Raw genomic sequence first — 16,885 nt, 5'->3', positions numbered from 1 at the left:
AAATGAAAATGGATTAAGATGCTTAAACTCCTGGAGGCACAAAATTATTTTTTTTTAATTTATTTTTTAAAAATAAATGACAGTGGAATGCATTACAATTCTTATTACACATATACAGCACAACTTTTCATATCTCTGATTGTATATAAAGTATGTTGGGCACAAAATTATTTATAGCTTTCAATGAAAAGTTGAGGGGAAAAAAGATATTTTGAAAGGAGCCTTCTATGAACAGAAAATAAATATATAGAGAAAAAGAAAGCAGCTCCAGAAAACTGATTTAAAGATCTGATTAAGTGGTTGTAGTATTCCAAAGGCATTACTTAGAATATTAAAAAATGAGATATTCCTCCAAAAAAGGAAGTTTTACAACCAAAAGAATCTAGGAAAATGATTTATAGTCATTGTGTACGTTAGTACTATTTGAATTATAAAGTCTCTGAGAATTATGTAAGTAAACTTATGTAAAATTATGTAAGTAAAGTTATTATAAAGTCTCTGAGAAGTAATTATGTAAGTAAATTTTTTGAACTCAGAATGTTCCAGACTTTTCCACAGCCCAATTCCTCCCAACTCTTTTGGTACCTACATACCTGTTAACATTCCATAAAAACAGTGTTCTGAAAAATATGTACCAGGGCAAGGCTGGTCTGATGAATGAGCTTATATGGCCATATTTGTTATTTTTATCTTATTATTTTCCTAACAACATTTGGGAAGAAAACTTGTAAGAATCCGCTTTATGATGGCAAGGATGTGGGGAAAAGGTATACTCCTAAGTTGTTGGTGGAACTGCAAATTGGTGCAACCACTCCAGAAAGCACTTTAGATTCCTCAAAAAACTAGGAATGGAATTACCATATGACCTGGCTATCGCATTCCTCCTCGGTGTAACAGTGTACTACAGTGGTGCAGGCGTATCAATGTTTACAGCGGCACAATTCACAATAGCTAAGATATGGAGCCAACCTAAGTGCCCTTCAATAGTTGAACAAATAAAGAAAATGTGGTATACATATACAATGGATTATTACTAAGCCATAAAGAATAACAACTTATGGCATTTTCCAGTAAAAGGATGGAACTGGAGACCATCACGCCAAGAGAAATAATGCAGGCCTGAAAAGTCAAAGTAGGGGGGATTAAAAAAAAACAAACAGAAGATCAGTGGAGTAAGACAAAGGAAAATAAAGGGAAGGGAGAAGGGATGGGTTAGGAAAAGATAGTGGAATGAATCTGATCTAACAGATCTAACATTCTCATGTACATGTAGGAATATACCACAATGAATCTCACCATTATGTACATCCACAAGACACTAATTAAAAACAACAACAACAAAAAAAAACCTGTAAGTAAATAGAAGAAAGATCAGTAGGGTAGAGGGAAGGGAAAAGGGGAAGTACTGGGGACTGAATAAGAACAAATTATATTCCATATTTTTATAATTATGTCAAAATGAATTCTATTATCATGTATAACTAAAAAGAACCAATAAAATTCTGTATATCATAAAAGATGCTCACCATACTTTTTTATTGTTCTGTTTCAGTAAGTAGAATGATCTCTTAAACACCAAGAACAGTAATAAAGTAGTTTAAATTGCTATGAAACTTTTAATGTTTCTAACTTTTCCTATTTTCAAGATTTAAAAACTACATCTACTTTTAAAAATATTCATAATATTAATGATTTTTTAAAGATAAAAACATTTATGAGAAAATGATAATAAAAAGATACATTCTCCTCTTCATTGTGCTAATAATTCTGGAATCACTGTGATATTTAAGTTTTAATCCTTAATGGAATATATTAACAATAACCAGTTCTTCTAGGCTGAAAATACTGTAGAAACAAATGCTCTAAAAACAAATCTTACCACTGGACATTCCCATAACAAAGCATCCTCTATTTTTTCCGATTTGGAACATTTTGGCATTTCATAGAGTTTTTTTGGCTCTGAGGCAACACTGGAAAAAAAGAAAAAATAAATTATTAGTATTCCTGGTAAATGAAGCAGTATTTGCTCAGGTTTGAGACTTCTTTTCATACAGATATCTGAAAATACCAAAATACTATTTGTTGTTTGTTTTTCTTATTAATTTTTTTGGTTACAGAATTCATAATACACATACATAGGAAAAATATGAAATAGTTTATAATACTATACAACTACAAAACTAAACATTCACATTTTGGTTCATTTTCTTCTAGTTTTCTTTAAATACATAGAGGTAGCTGAACATTGTTTTGCTAAATTGGATTATATTAAACTTTTTTTTTTAACCCTTAAACATATCTGAATTCCATTGAGTTCTTCAACCATTTTTCTGATATTTAAAATCAAAATTAATAGATAAGTTGTTCCCATTATTTTAGAATGAAAATCAGTGGATAAAAAAGGAAACACTCTTGGCCAGGCACGGTGGTGCATACCTTTAATTCCAGCATCTTGGGAGGCTGAGGCATTAGGATAGTGAGTTCAAAGTCAGCCTCAGCAATTTAGCAAGACCCTAAACAACTTAGACCTTATCTCTAAATTTTTTTTAAAAAGAAGTCTGGGGATGTGGCTCAAGTAATTAAGTGCCCCTGGGTTCAATCCCCAGTACCACAAAAATATTTTTTTTATTAAAAAAAAAATTAAAAGTCTCTTTACAACTTTTGCTCCTAAATTATCTGTCAGAAAGGTAAAATAAGTTGATATTTCTACCAATATTGAACAGTCTTTGATGTAAAAACAGTCTCTTATTTATTGGTACTGGGAATTATAGATCCAGTGGTGCTTTACCATTAAGCCACTTCCCCAGCCCTCTTTATTATTTGAGACAGGGCCTCACTAAGCTGCTGAGGCGGCTTCAAGGGACTCTCCTGCTTCAGTCTCTCAAGTGGCTGGGATTACAGGGATACACCACTACACTGGGCTTATTTATTTTTAAGACAGGGTCTCACCATGTTGCCCAGGCTGGTCTTGAACTCCTAGGCTCAAATGATCCTCTTGCCTCAGCCTCTTAAGTAGCTGAGGCTATAGGTACATGCCACCATGCCTGGCCAACTTCCATTGAGATGTGAATACAGATGTTTAACATATGAACTTTTAACATTAAACCACTGTTAAAAGAGAAATGAAGGAGGTCTGGAACATAAAACTGAGCAAATAATATTGTCTTTCTGTGCACACATATGAACATGTAACAATAAATCCCACCATTATATATAATTATAATACACAAAAATATTTTTAAAAAGAGACAATTTTCAGAGTGACACTCTATTCACCTTTGATATTCTCTCAGAGTCAAAGGTTTAAACCAAATAGTTTCACAGGAATAAAATCAACCTTATTTGTGATTCCAGCTTTTGGGTAAAAAAAAATCCCTGGATGGCATGTTAAAGAACTCCAATGTTATTTACCATTAGAACACTAATCAATGCCAATTACTCTGATTAATCTTATTAAAATTAAGCAATATGTACAATCTGGGGAAGTTATGAACTGCGTATTAAATGGTACCAAAGAAATACCACTAATTTTGTTAGGTGTGAAAATGACATTATGAACATAAAAAAAGTCTAGATTTCTACTTCCAGCATGACAGTGGTAAGGCTTTGTAGACACACTCTTAAAGCAAACTTGTGAAAAATTATAAAAGGATAACAACTTAAAAGTCTTGGGAAATGCTATTGGGGACATACAGCACCTGAAGACATGTTTATTAATGAAAATCTATTAGTACTCATTAAGAATATGGAGTATGGGCTGGGGATGTAGCTCAGTGGTAGAACACTTGCTTACTGTGCACAAGACCCTCAGTTTAATCCATAGCACTGGAAAAAAAAATCTTAGAATAATAGGAGTCTTTGGTGTTTGGAGCAGGAAGGGTTCCATTCTTCCTCATTCCTAGTTCAACAAGATGGCCACTCTACTTCAAACTGGTGTACCAAGAACACAAGGCTCCTCTCCCCACTGCCTCTACTAAGAGAACTATCTCCCCAAGAGAAGCAGAATGGCAGCATTCCTCATCCAACCCCCAGCTATCTGTTGCAGACAATGAGTCCTGAGTGAATGTAGTCAAGAGGTGGGGCACCTCTCTGCCACCCAGGTCCCACTCAGGAAGTGGAGGCTCTGCCTTGGGTGTAACATGGCTGAGAATACTAGGGCCCTGATAGGTCTTATCCCTCTTTATAAAGCAATGGGTCCATCCTAAGAGAGGCAAGTTGAAAAGATGTAAGGCTAGTGTTCCCTCAAACTTACAAGTTCAGCTTTTAGAGCAGGGATGTGACTCACAGAGAAGAGTTTCATTTACTCCTATTAGAGTGCTGGTTTGAAGATTATGCCTGGGAGAAGTAGGTCATAAAACAGATAGTCCCTAGTTCCTTCTAGAAAAACTGACTTTAGGGCTGGGGATGTGGCTCAAGCGGTAGCGCACTCGCCTGGCGTGCGTGTGGCCCAGGTTCGATTCTCAGCACCACATACAAACAAAGACGTTGTGTCCGCCGATAACGAAGAAAAAATAAATACATATTAAAAAAAAAAAAGAAAGAAAAACTGACTTTATTTACAACAGATGTGGAGAAGGATCAAGTCTAAGTGTACTGTCAAAACCAGTAAAGACTGTGGTAAAAGACAAATGGGAGATAGGCAGATTCACTGGAAATATAGGCTAAATTATTGGCTGGCTAATTTGCCAGAGTGAACCAGAAAAAGCTAACTGAAGGAGCCCTTCTGAGTTCAGAACAAACTCCAAATGCAGACTATTCTAACTTCTGCTTCTGGTGCAACATGAAAAGAGCAGAAGTTGTGATGCTTGAACTCATTAGAAAATGGCTAAACAATTCGAAAATTAACAATTATTCTTAGATCCAGCAGAGAATTGAGGTCACAGGGAAAGAATCACAGGTTAGCAGGAACAGAGTCCAAGAAACAAGCCACTGGAACCAGTAATGGGAAGACATAAACAAGACAATAAGAAAAATTTAACTTCTGATACCTATGGTTACATCAAATAATAATAGCTTCACCCAGATAAACATAAAATCTAAAGGCCTTCTTACCTCAATTCCTTTTCCCTAATATGTCATACAGTCTTCAACAAAAAAATTACAAGGCATGCTAAAAGGCAAAATACAAAGTTTGAAGAGACAAAGCAAGCATCAGAACTGGGCTCAGATATGGCAGAGATTCTGGAATTATAAGATCAGGAACTTAAAAAATCTCTGGTTAAACCTGAACTCCCAGCTATTTGATAGGCTGAGGTAGAAGGATCCCACGTATAAGACCAGTCTAGGCAACTCAATGAGGCTGTTTAAAAAATTAAAAAAAAAAAAAAAAAAGGCTAGTTGTGTGGTTGAGTGACAGAACACTTGCCCATTATGCACAAGGCTCTGGGTTTAATAGTAAGGCAAAACAACAACACACTATGATTAATACGTTAAGGGCTCTAAGGGAAAAAGTGGACAACAAGCAAGAAGAGATGGCCAATTAAGTAGAAAGATAAAAATCAAAAGGAAATGCTAGAAATCAAAAACAGTATAGTAGAAGTGAAAAATGACTCATCAGTAGGCTGGATACAGCTGAGGAATCAGTAAGCTCGAAGAGAAGTCAACAGAAATTTCCCAAACTGAAAAGAAAAAAGAAAAAAGTAGAACAGAATATTCAATAACTACAGGACAATTAAGAAAAGGTGTAATGTACACACAATGGGAATACCAGAAGGAGAAAAACAGAAATAGTTAAAATAAAGACTGAGAATTTTCCAAAACTCACGAGACGCCCAAGTACAAGTCCAGGAAGCTCAGAAACACTAGTAGGGAAGTTAAAAAGAAAAAAAGAAAAAGAAACTACACATAGATATATCATATTCAAACAGCAGAAAATAAAAAAAATGAGGAGAGGGCTGGGACTGTAGTTCAGTGGTAGAGCACTTGCCTAGCACAAGTGAGGCACTGGGTTTGAACCTCAGCACCACATAAAAAACAAATAAATAAAAAATACAGGTTAAATTCTTTTTTAAAAAATGAGAAAATCTTAAAAGAGAAGCAGGGAGGGGAAGGCACCTTATCTACAGAGGAGCAAAGAGAAGAATTACATCAAACTTCTCTTTCAGAGATCATACAAACAAGAACCAAGTGAAATATCTATAGTGTTGAAAGAAAACAAAAAAATTCCACAACCTAGAATTTCTGTATCCAGAAAAATTATCCTTCAAAAGTGACTATCCAGATAAACAAAATTGAGAATATCTTGCCTTATAAGAAATATTCAAAACATTTTTCAGAGAAAGGAAAATGATATAAGTCAGGTCTAAAAATGGAAGTGTTAGAGAAGACATAAATGAAGGTAAAATAAAATTCCTTGTTTTTCTTTATTGAATTTAAAAAGTTTGTTGAAAATAAAAACAGCAAAAAGGTATTCAGTGATTATAACAAAAATAAGTTTAAAGATATCTTTATATCAATGACAATGGTGTTATAAAGATATCTTTAAACTTAATGGTGTTGTGTTATAAAAGAGGGAGAAAATAGGAACATTCTGTTGATACCAGTACTACCCATGAAATGGTCCTGTATACAATCAAAAATACACTAGTCCCCTCCCTTGCCCTGAATATGGCTTCTTAGCCTTCTTTTAGTCTTCTGCCCATAAGTATTACAGTTTTTGAGATTTTGGCTTTTAAAATTTCAACATTTGGCTTTTAAATCTCTTAGATTATAATTTTGGGGATTTTGATTTTGGGAGATTTCTAAATTTAGGATCACAGTATTCAAGATTGTCTTTTTTGTTTTACAACAATGAAAATGTATAATTATGGTGATGGCTGTGTGTATCTGTGAATGTAAAAAATCAATTGTACATTTTTCATGGAGAAATAGTATGGTATATAACTATCTTAATAAAGTTCTTAAAAAGAAAATGCCCGATTTTTTAAGAGATACACACTGAAGCATGTCCAGAATATGCTTTAAAATACCTAGCATAGAGGTAAAGGAAAGGGGATATGGATGAGAGAAACAGAGTGTTGCAAATCTTGATAGTTTCTGATTCTAGGTAATGGGTATATGGGGATTCACTGCAGCTTTCCCTGTAGCCTCATGTTGGACTGTTGAGGTTGAGGTTAACTGTTAAACATTCTGGATCTATAAATACTATTATTTTGTTTGAAATTTTTTCTCTTCAAAAACAGCATCTAATTATATAGTAACCAGCTTTCAGGACTCTGGTATCTTTAAGTTTTATAAATAATGAGGCAGGAAGGAGGGGGGGAAGTGCTGTGGAGTGATATTAGACAAGTTATATTGCTACGCTGTGTGCATAATAAGAATATATGACAACAAATTCCACCACTATGTACAACTATCATGCACTGATAAAAATGTGGGGGAAAATGTATTATTTTGCCTGGATTAAATGTAGTTGTGCTTTAATATAGTATTTCTAAAGAGGAAACCCACAATTGTAGACTTAAGATTTTTAAATTACGTGCATGTTACTGCCTAGTCTTATTTCGGACCTATTTTCCCTTTCTTCTATTTTCCTGTACATTAATGTAAGCATGTGATTCTATAAAACTTACTGATGAGATCAACAGTCTGAAAAATTATCACTAAAAATTTACCTGCTAACACAGCACCGATAATTGTCAAAATATATTCTTCCTCTCTCATAAGCTATAGGTGACTTGGAATGAGTTGTCCAAACATTCTTAAATTTAGTACTTCCCTGAAAAATACAAGGGATTTCGGTTTAGGAAAGAATTCATAAGTTTCTACTCTGTGCATCCATTTTAAGTAGGGTAAATATATCATTTTCAAAATAATTTCACATACGCTATTTAAAAACATTTTGAATTCTTCCTCACCCTGCCCTCGCGTCTAGGTTAAACTGGGTGCCCAACTTTCAGAAACACAGTTTGCAGGAAGGCATAAGCAGCTTAAAACTAAAACCATATGACGGCCCTATTAACTAATCCCCCAGGTGCACGACACGTATTCCCCCTTCCCGTCACATGAAACACACTCAAAAGGGAGCCTAGAATGCAAAAACTGCACCCCAGCAGGAAGTCTGACCACAGGTGCCCCGCTGCCTCCACTCTGCCCGCGACCGGCGGGAGGTCACCTGGCACACCAGCTCCCGAAGGATGCCCAGGTTCGTCCTCTGCACCACGCCTGCGTCGCGCGCGAAGAAGCCCAGCGCCCGGCGACTCAGCCTCCGGCACACGTTGGGCTTCCGGGTTGGGCCCATGGATGAGCGATCGGCCCGCAGGGTTGGCTGGGCCGAAGAGGGGCTGGCCCCTCACTCCCACGTAGGGCAGAAACAGCTACCTCCGAATCTTAAGAAAGCTAACTGGGTAGCCGGGTACTGGGTACCCAGTAACTGGGCGAGGGAACGCAAAGTACGCACCACCTGAACGCGAAGAGGGGAAGAAAAAAAAACGCCCCCTTCCTGTCCTGCCCCTAAGACGCTCTCCGCCCGCGGACAATGCAAAGCCGCTTTACCTCGCGGCCTGCCGTAGCCGCTACCTCAGAGGGAAATGTAGTTCCCAAGGCACGCTGGCTTCCTCCTGGACTACAACTCCCATCAGGCAACAGGAAACGCGTTCTTGCCCCAGCCCCGCCCCAGCATGCCGCGGCCCCGCCTCCAGAACGCCCTCTTGGGTCCAGCAAAGGTGTGGGCTGCGCTGTGCGGCTCCAGAGCTTTCTCGGGTTGGTAGCGGCGCGCGGGGAAGACCCCTGGGGGCGCTGTGTTGCCTCCTCCTGGTCCAGTTTCCTGTGCTGCACTCAGGGGTCATTGCTTCTCTGGTACCCCGTCTCCTGCCGCCCCTGGCTTTCGCTCTGGGAGGCTCAAGCCAGGCGCCCGCAGGGGCTGTGTCGAGTGTGACCACTCTCCAAAGGTACGCCCCGCGGCTTTCCCTTCAGCCGCTCGTTAGACGTCGTGGATGAGGTTAACTGTTAAACATTTTCTTTGTATAAACACTTTGCTTTTGTATTATGATTAGTGGTGGAAGATGATGCTTTCCCACCAAACTAGGATTGAATTACTCTTCTCAGAGGCCCGCCTTTTGTGTGGCCTGCGGAAAATGACTGGTATTGCGATAATTGCTGCGTTTTCCTTCCTCTCCCTTCCAATCCCATACCCTGCCCCACTTAAAGGGAATAAAATATGAAATGCTTACATTCTTATAGGACTACCTAAGGTATTCCACGTTGATTTCTGTAAGTAAAAGATAGCATAGTTTGTTAACTAGCCTGCCTATATGTTCAAAGTTTCCAGTGCACTAAAATTTCAATAACCTTAAGCTAGAAGTTGTCCCATTGTTTTGTTGTAGGTCCCTGAGAGAGGTCTTTGCATCTCTATCTAGTTCTTAGGTGTTCTAGGAAGGTGAGTGATCATGTCTGACTGGCAGTTCAAAAATTACAGTACTGGTGAGTGCGCTGGGTCACAATTTAAATTCAGTAAAAAAAAAAAAAAAAAAAAAAATCAGATCTCTTTTTAACCTTGATGCATTTCCTTCAGAGCTTGGCTTTTGCTGATTTTCATGACTTATTTAGAGCATACAGTGGAGTGCTTTATTTTTAGACAGCGCTACAATAGTTAATTTGGTAATTCATGAATGCAGCTGTCACTGAGAAAACTAGAACCCAGAAAACATAACTGGATTTTCTTTGGCTGGAATGAAATTCAAGTCATTGCTGAATTGAACTCATTATCTCTTTCTTTTCTCCTTCCTCTTTGCCGTCACTTGTTTGTCTTCCTGTGGTCCTTATCTCACCACCAAAACACCCAAGGCAGAGTCATTCTATCTAGATGTCTCCCTTTACCTCACCCACAGCCAAGTCCTTCTGTTCTCTTATTGTCTCATCTTTATTTCATTGAGTAATTCGGGGCCTTACCATTTTTATTATATTATTAAGTAGCCTCCTAACTCTTCTTTCAGTTTGGTACTTTCAGTTCCAATGCTCCCTTCTTCCAGAGTGATTTTTCTAAAGCACAAAGCTGTTCTCATGTTACAATCTTTCAGTGGTTCCTTGTCTCTTACAGCAGAATTTCTCAAACCAGAACTGGTACCCAGGATCCTCCATTCTAACTTAAAATATCTCAGTATGTTAAACATGAAATCAAGTATGAAAGTAGGTATAAACTCTTTATATTGTATTTTTATACAACTATAACACCTAAACATTTAAAAATGAAGCAAAACTATAAAATCAATAAATTCAAATGAATACTTACTCGTTGTGTCCAATAAGAATATTTTGCTGGATCTAAAGACTTCTCAAAGTAAACCTCTTCCTTATTGAAAAGCCTATCCATTTTCCCTAGTGTCAAGAGATCACTCGATGTTCCTTTCTTTGTTAAACCACTGCAAAAATTTCCTTTATTTGGTGTGTCATGACTTCTGTTTATTTACTTGGTTGAACCCAGGAGTGCTTTACTACTGCCCTATATTCCCAACCATTTTAATTTTTTATTTTGAGATGGGGTCTTGCTAAGTTTCCTAAGACTAGTTTTGAACTCGAAATCTTCCTGCCTCAGGCTTTTGAGTAGGTAGGATTACAGGCATGCATCACTGTACCCTGTTGGTTCATAACTTCACTGAACCTTCATTTGAAAATGTCACTTATGTATAATAGTCCCCATTTCTTTCTCATCCTGCACCAATGACAAGTGGTGCAACAAATGTGACACAGATGTGTCTGAACCATATGTGTGAACTGAAATCTTGTAACACTCAACTAAAGGTGGTCATCCAGATGACCCAGAGTACCCTTTTTTAAAAAAAATATTTTTTTTTCCCTTCTTTTCAATTTTTGTCAGACTGAAAGTGAAAGGTTTCTCCTACAGAAATCTCAATCTTGAGAATGTATGTACAAATCCCTAAGGGTCCATATAAGTACCTAATAGCACAGATTAGAATCCCTTAGTGAAGAATACAGGGCACTTCATTAACTTCAGCCTCATCTTTTTGGCCATCCCTCACATGTGCTCTGTGGTTCTGATATTTGCCCATTTTATCTGGAACTCCTTCCCCATTATCTCTTATGTATTTATGGCAACACTCTTCCCAGGTGTCAAGAGTTCCACTCAGACCCTTTTCCTGACCTCTCGAGCTTAATATAAGTAGCCTTGTTTTGTCCCTCCATGTTTCTCTGCCTGAGCAGAAACAGTAGTAAGTCATTCTGCCTCTTTAGCACATTGCCTAAAATGTGGTTAATGCACATGTGTGTTGATGAATGAATGACCTATAGGAACATGTGACCATAAGGAATCTATTTAAGTACTTTTAACATAGATGCAGATTTAGTCTCCCCTTATTCAGGTAGTGATAATCAAATCAAAATGGAAATTATAATATTAAGAAGAAGAACTAACTTTCCAAAATCTTAAATCCCTAAGAGTTCCACCTATAAAATAGATATTTTTTCATTTGTTAAAGGAAAATAGCATGAACAGATACATTTATGATTGGGAAACAACTTAGTTTGGGAAGTTTAACATAATTTGGTTCTTTTGTTTTCTTTTTTCCCATTCTTTGGCTGTGTTATATTTATAGAGTCCTTAGCCATCCTAGCCATAATATTTTTAAGACAAAGAAGAAGAAATGTAAATTTACAAGTGAATAAAATGCTTTTTGTTCATTTGCTTTTCTTAAAGAAGCATAGTATGACTAAATAAACATATACAACACTCAGATTATTAAACTTAAACTTTTGTTCAGAGACAAAGAATTCTGAACCAAGGCCTCAGGAGGTCATTCATTCAATACACAATTATTTTTATTCACAATGTCCTGGGAACTATTTTGGCATAGGTTATAATAGCAGACAAGCTAGACAAGGTCCCTATTTATGAGGAAGAAGATATACAGGAAATAATTAGATGAAAATTTCAGGTAGTGATAAGTGCTAGAAGAAAAATAAAACTGGGTGAGGTACTAGAACATGGTTGGAAGCCCTGCTTTAACCAGAGTGGTCAGGGAAAGTCTCTTTGAAGAGGATCCCTGAATGGATCCCTGAATGATGAGGAAGAGCTAAGCTATAAAGATCTAAAGTAAGTGTCCAGGCAAAGGAATGCTTGAGCACAGGGTTCCCAAGGCTTATAACAACAAGCTTGGCTTATTCTGAAATGGTCAAAAGACCAGTGCAGCTCTTTAATGTGCAAAAGAGAGAGAATCTTGAAGTGGTAGGCTGAGACCTAATCATGTTGGGCACACTTTCTTCATCCCCCCTTTTTTTATTGGTGATTATAGTTATACATAATTCATGTTGGGCTTTGTAAGGCCATGGTAAGGAGTTTGGATTTTATTCTGTTGTGATGGACAGCCATAGTAGGCTTTGAGGAGGAAAGTAATGTGATTGAATTTGTGTTATAATAAGCTCTTTATGGGTATAGTGTGGAGAATGTATTGCGGCGGGGGGGGGGCGGTAAAAAGTATTGCAACAAGACAGGTGGCCACATTGTTCTAGGTGCAAGCGATGATAGTGTTTTGGACTAAAATGGTAGCAAGAGAGATGGAAAGAAGTAAACAGATTCAGTATATGTTTTGGAAACAGTTAAGAGAACTTATGCTATTAAAGATATTAAGGATGAGGGAGAAAAAAAGAATCAATTGAAATCATAGTAAAGCAGAATGATAACAGTTACCCACAAATTCCCTGGAATAAATGGGAAACAGGTAGCTACTTATAATGTCAATAAAACAATGCCGAGATTTTATGAAAAATATATATTAGCATTATAGACATTAGCACTGAAGAATGTTAGAATATATTCTGTGGCTAGGACATAATAGAAGAGGAAAATAAAATCGGATATCAGAAGCAGGTGAGAATAGAGGATGTGGGACTATGGAAATGTGATGATAAGTCATTAGACTCCTATAGCACAAGAAATAAAATAAAGAATCAATAAATGGAATAGATTCAAACTGAAAAGCTTCTTCTCAGCAAAAGAAATAATCAGTGAAGGGCTGGGGATGTGGCTCAAGCGGTAGCGCGCTCACCTGGCATGCGTGCGGCCCGGGTTGGATCCTCAGGACCACATACAAACAAAGATGTTGTGTCCGACAAAAACTAAAAAATAAATATTAAAAAAAAATTCTCTCTCTCTTAAAAAAAAAAGAAAGAATCAGTGAAGTGAAGAGAGAGCCTATAGAATGGGAACAAATTTTTACCACATGCACATCAGATAGAGCACTGATCTCCAGAATATATAAAGAACTCAAAAAACTTAACACCAAAAAACCCCCAAACAACCCAGTCAATAAATGGGCCAAGGAACTGAACAGAAAATTCTCAGAAGATGGTATAGAATCAATCAACAAATATATGAAAAAATGTTCAACATCTCTTGCAATTAGAGAAATGCAAATCAAAACTACTCTTTAAGATTTCATCTCACTCCAGTCAGAATAGTAGCTATTAAGAATACAAACAACAATAAATGTTAGTGAAGATGTGGGGGAAAAGTCACACTCATACATTGCTGGTGGGATTGCAAATTGGTGCGGCCAATATGGAAAGCAGTATGGAGATTCCTTGGAAAACTTGGAATGGAACCACCATTTACCCAGTTATCCCACTCCTTGGTCTATACCCAAGGGACTTAAAAACAGCATGCTACAGTGACAGCCACATCAATGTTTATAGCAGCACAATTAACAATAGCTAAATTGTGGAGCCAACTAGATGCCCTTCAATAGATGAATGAATAAACAAACTGGAATATACCCAATGGAATATTACTCAACATTAATTAATGGCATTCTCAGGTAAATTCTCAGGTAAATAGGTGGAGTTGGAGAATATCATGCTAATTGAAATAAGCCTATCCCCAAAGCCAAAAGCTGAATTTCTCTGATAAATAGATACTGATCCATAGTGTGGGTGGAGGTGGGAGCATGTGAAGAATGGAGAAACTTTGGATAGGATAGTGGGGTGGGAGGAGGAGAGAAGGGAATAGGGGTAGGAAAGATGGTAGAATGAGATGGACATCATTATCTTAGGTACATGTATGAAGACACAAATGGTGTGACTCTACTTTGTGTACAACAAGAGAAATGAAAAATTATGCTTCATATGTGTACTGTGAATTGAAATGCATTTGGCTCTCATGTATAGCAAATTAGAATAAATAAATAAATTTTAAAAAGTCATTAGAGTGATGGGACATTCTCTTTAAATAGATACTTGGGTATAGTATTGGGAATGGGAGTGAAATGTAGGGAGATCAATTAGCAGGTAAGTGTAGGCTTTTACATAAAATAATTATCTAAGAAGCAACTGTCCATCATATTCACAGGTCCTATCCACACTCAAGGACTATATGGGAGGTGTGTGACAGTGGGAAGCTGAAGGGGCAGAAATCTTGGAGATCATTTTATAATTTTGCTTACCACAGAGTATTAGTACATAGGCATTGAATTACTGGATTATAGGGTGTATGCATCTTCAGCTTTATTAGGTAATACCGTGTTGACTTTTTATGTAACTGTAGCAGTTTTTATGTTCCCATTGACAGGATGTAAGACCTCTCAAGCATTTCTTTACCTCCTTGCCTGCCTGTATATTGTTACACTTTCACTTTTTGTTGTTGTTTGTTTGTTTGGCAGTACTGGGAAGTGAACCAGAGGCACTGTACCACTGAGATACGTCATTGGCCCTTTTTATTTTTGAAACAGGATCTTCCTAGGTTGCCTTGCTGGCCTCAAACTTGCTATCCTCCTTTCTCAGTCATAGGGCAGCCCTATGCCCAGCTGGACTTCTACATTTTTTTCCAATCTAGGCAATATAAAATTATATCATATTATGAAGTTATCATGGATTTCTCATGTCATCGCTTTTGCCCATTTTCTATTGGATTTTTTTTTTTTGTGGAATGCTTATGCATGTTTCTTCTGTTGTACTAATCTTCCATCATATGTGTTGCAAATATGTTCTCCCAATGACTTGTTACTATACAGAAGCTTTTAATTTTTTTAATTTTTAATTTTTATTTTTGTTGTGCTGGGTATTGAACCCAGGGCCTTGTGCACGCAAGGTAAGCACTCTCTCAACTGAGCTATTTCCCCAGCCCCAGAAGCTTTTAATTTAAATGTAGTAAAAATAATCAATATTTCTCTTTAGAGTTAGTGTTGTTTGAGAAATCTTTAAATTGATGTCATGAAGATGTCGGCCCCGCCTTTTCCTAAAAAGTTCTAAAATTTTACCTTTCCTATTTAAATCTTTAATTGAGGACAGAATTTGTTTTTGGAATGTAGTACAAAATAGGGATCCATTTTATGGTTTTTTCATACATGAATAACCACTTGTCCCAGAACTATTTGTTTAGTAGTCCCTCATTTCCTCACAGATCTGCAGTGCTAATTCTGTTACATATCAATTTACAATTTACATGGTGTATTTGTCTGTTTTCTATTACTATAACAACATACTTGAGTTTGGATACTTTATAAAAAGGTTTTTGTTTTTCCCAAATTTAGAGACTAAAAGTCCAAAATTCAATGACCCCATCTGTTTGGCCTCTGGTAAGGGCCCCCTTGGGTACATAATAGCATGGTGGTAGCATTGTTGTAGGAATACAAATGAGAGAGAGAGACACTATAATATGACAGGAAGCCAGAGAGATTCAAAAGCCAGGCTTCCTCTTTTTATAACAGTTTGTTCTCTTGGGAACTAACCAGGGTGCTATGAAAACTATATTAATCTCTCCCAAGGGTGGTGCCCCTGTGAACTAATTACCTTCCACTAGACCCCCTCTCTTAAAAGGTTCCACAACTTTTCAACACTATCATACTAGAGACCAAACTTCTAGCCCATGAGTCTTTGGTGAACATGCTGAAATCATATTCAAACAATAACATGGTCGGGTCTATTTCTATTCTGTTTTTTCCTCCATTGTTCTATCATTCTATCCCTGGGCCTGCATCTGTCCACTTAATTACTACAGTGTTATATAACACTTGATAACTGGGAGAGTAGGTCCTCTACTTTATTCCTCTTCTTCAGGGATGTCTTAATTTTTGCTGTTTGCCCTTTCATATGTTTTTGGTTTTTGCTGCAGTTCTCTTTGTTTTGGGGTGTTGTCGTTTGGGCAGTACTGGGGATTTAACATGGGTGCTCTACTACTGATCCACATTGTCAACCCTTTTTTATTTTTTATTTGAGACAGTGTCTCACTAAGTTGCCCAGGCTGGCCTTGAACTTGTGACCCTCTTGCCTCTGCTTCCTGAATGACTGGGATTAAAGGCATGCATTAATGTGCCCAGTTTCATACACATTTTTAAATCAGCTTACATTTCAGGGAAAACCTATTGGAATTTTGAATTGGATGACATTAAATCTGTGTATCAATTTGAAGAAAACTGACAAATTATCCATATCAAATTATCCTGTGAAGATAGTGTATCTCTCCATTTATTTAGATCTTCTTTGTCTTTTAATTAAGTTTTATAATATTTTCTTTAAGGGATTTGCACATTTTGCATCTTCTCAAATATATTTTGTACAGTATTATAACTTGTATATTTTTTACTAGAACGTTATAATTATACATAGTATTTGGGTCCATTTTGACAAAATCATACATGCAAGAAATTTTATTTCAATCCCCATCTCCCCTTTTACTTCCCTCCTCCCTATCCCTCTTCTCCCTTCTCTATTAAACTTCCTTTCATATCTATCTATACACATATATATAAAAAATTCTATTTTATATATATATATATATGGAAAATTCCCTTTGGTACCTTTATGCATGAATATAATATGATTTTTTTAAATTCATTCCCTATTTCTTCCCCTTTTCCTTTCCTTCCTCCTTCATTCTCATTCTTCTGCTCTACTGATATTTCCTGTACCTTTAAGATATCCAGTACCCTCCCCAACCACC

The 16,885-nt window shown here is 36.9% G+C and overlaps 2 protein-coding genes across 14 annotated transcripts in view; one reads left to right on the top strand and one right to left on the bottom strand.

Moving 5' to 3' along the window:
* The window catches only part of DCAF17 (DDB1 and CUL4 associated factor 17), a 42,273-nt gene extending 33,796 nt beyond the window's left edge, over positions 1 to 8,477 (bottom strand). For 9 of the 12 annotated variants that reach the window (XR_014018073.1, XM_081261774.1, XM_081261782.1 and 6 more), the window contains exons 1-3: positions 8,114 to 8,477; positions 7,614 to 7,717; positions 1,880 to 1,970 (exon numbers count right to left, since the gene is read on the bottom strand). Coding sequence is in view for 11 of the 12 variants with exons in the window: in XM_081261774.1 (XP_081117900.1) it covers positions 1,880 to 1,970; positions 7,614 to 7,717; positions 8,114 to 8,239 (321 nt within the window). In the remaining variant the exon portion in view is untranslated. Of the gene's footprint in view, positions 1 to 1,879; positions 1,971 to 7,613; positions 7,718 to 8,046 lie in introns of all 12 variants that reach the window. The other 3 variants (XM_081261783.1, XM_081261784.1, XM_081261777.1) reach the window with 3 other exon arrangements.
* A 163-nt stretch (positions 8,478 to 8,640) lies between these two features.
* The window catches only part of METTL8 (methyltransferase 8, tRNA N3-cytidine), an 87,059-nt gene continuing 78,814 nt past the window's right edge, over positions 8,641 to 16,885 (top strand). The window contains exon 1 of one of the 2 annotated variants that reach the window (XM_081262228.1): positions 8,641 to 8,888. The gene's annotated coding sequence lies outside the window, so the exon portion shown is untranslated. The remainder of the gene's footprint in view (positions 8,889 to 16,885) is intronic. The other variant, XM_081262227.1, reaches the window with a different exon arrangement.

Source organism: Spermophilus citellus, assembly GCF_964194105.1.
Source record: "Spermophilus citellus genome assembly, chromosome: 11".
In the NCBI taxonomy this organism is placed as follows: domain Eukaryota; kingdom Metazoa; phylum Chordata; class Mammalia; order Rodentia; family Sciuridae; genus Spermophilus; species Spermophilus citellus.
The sequence above is the reverse complement of the archived record's forward strand: the minus strand, read 5'-3'. Positions and strand labels throughout refer to the sequence as shown.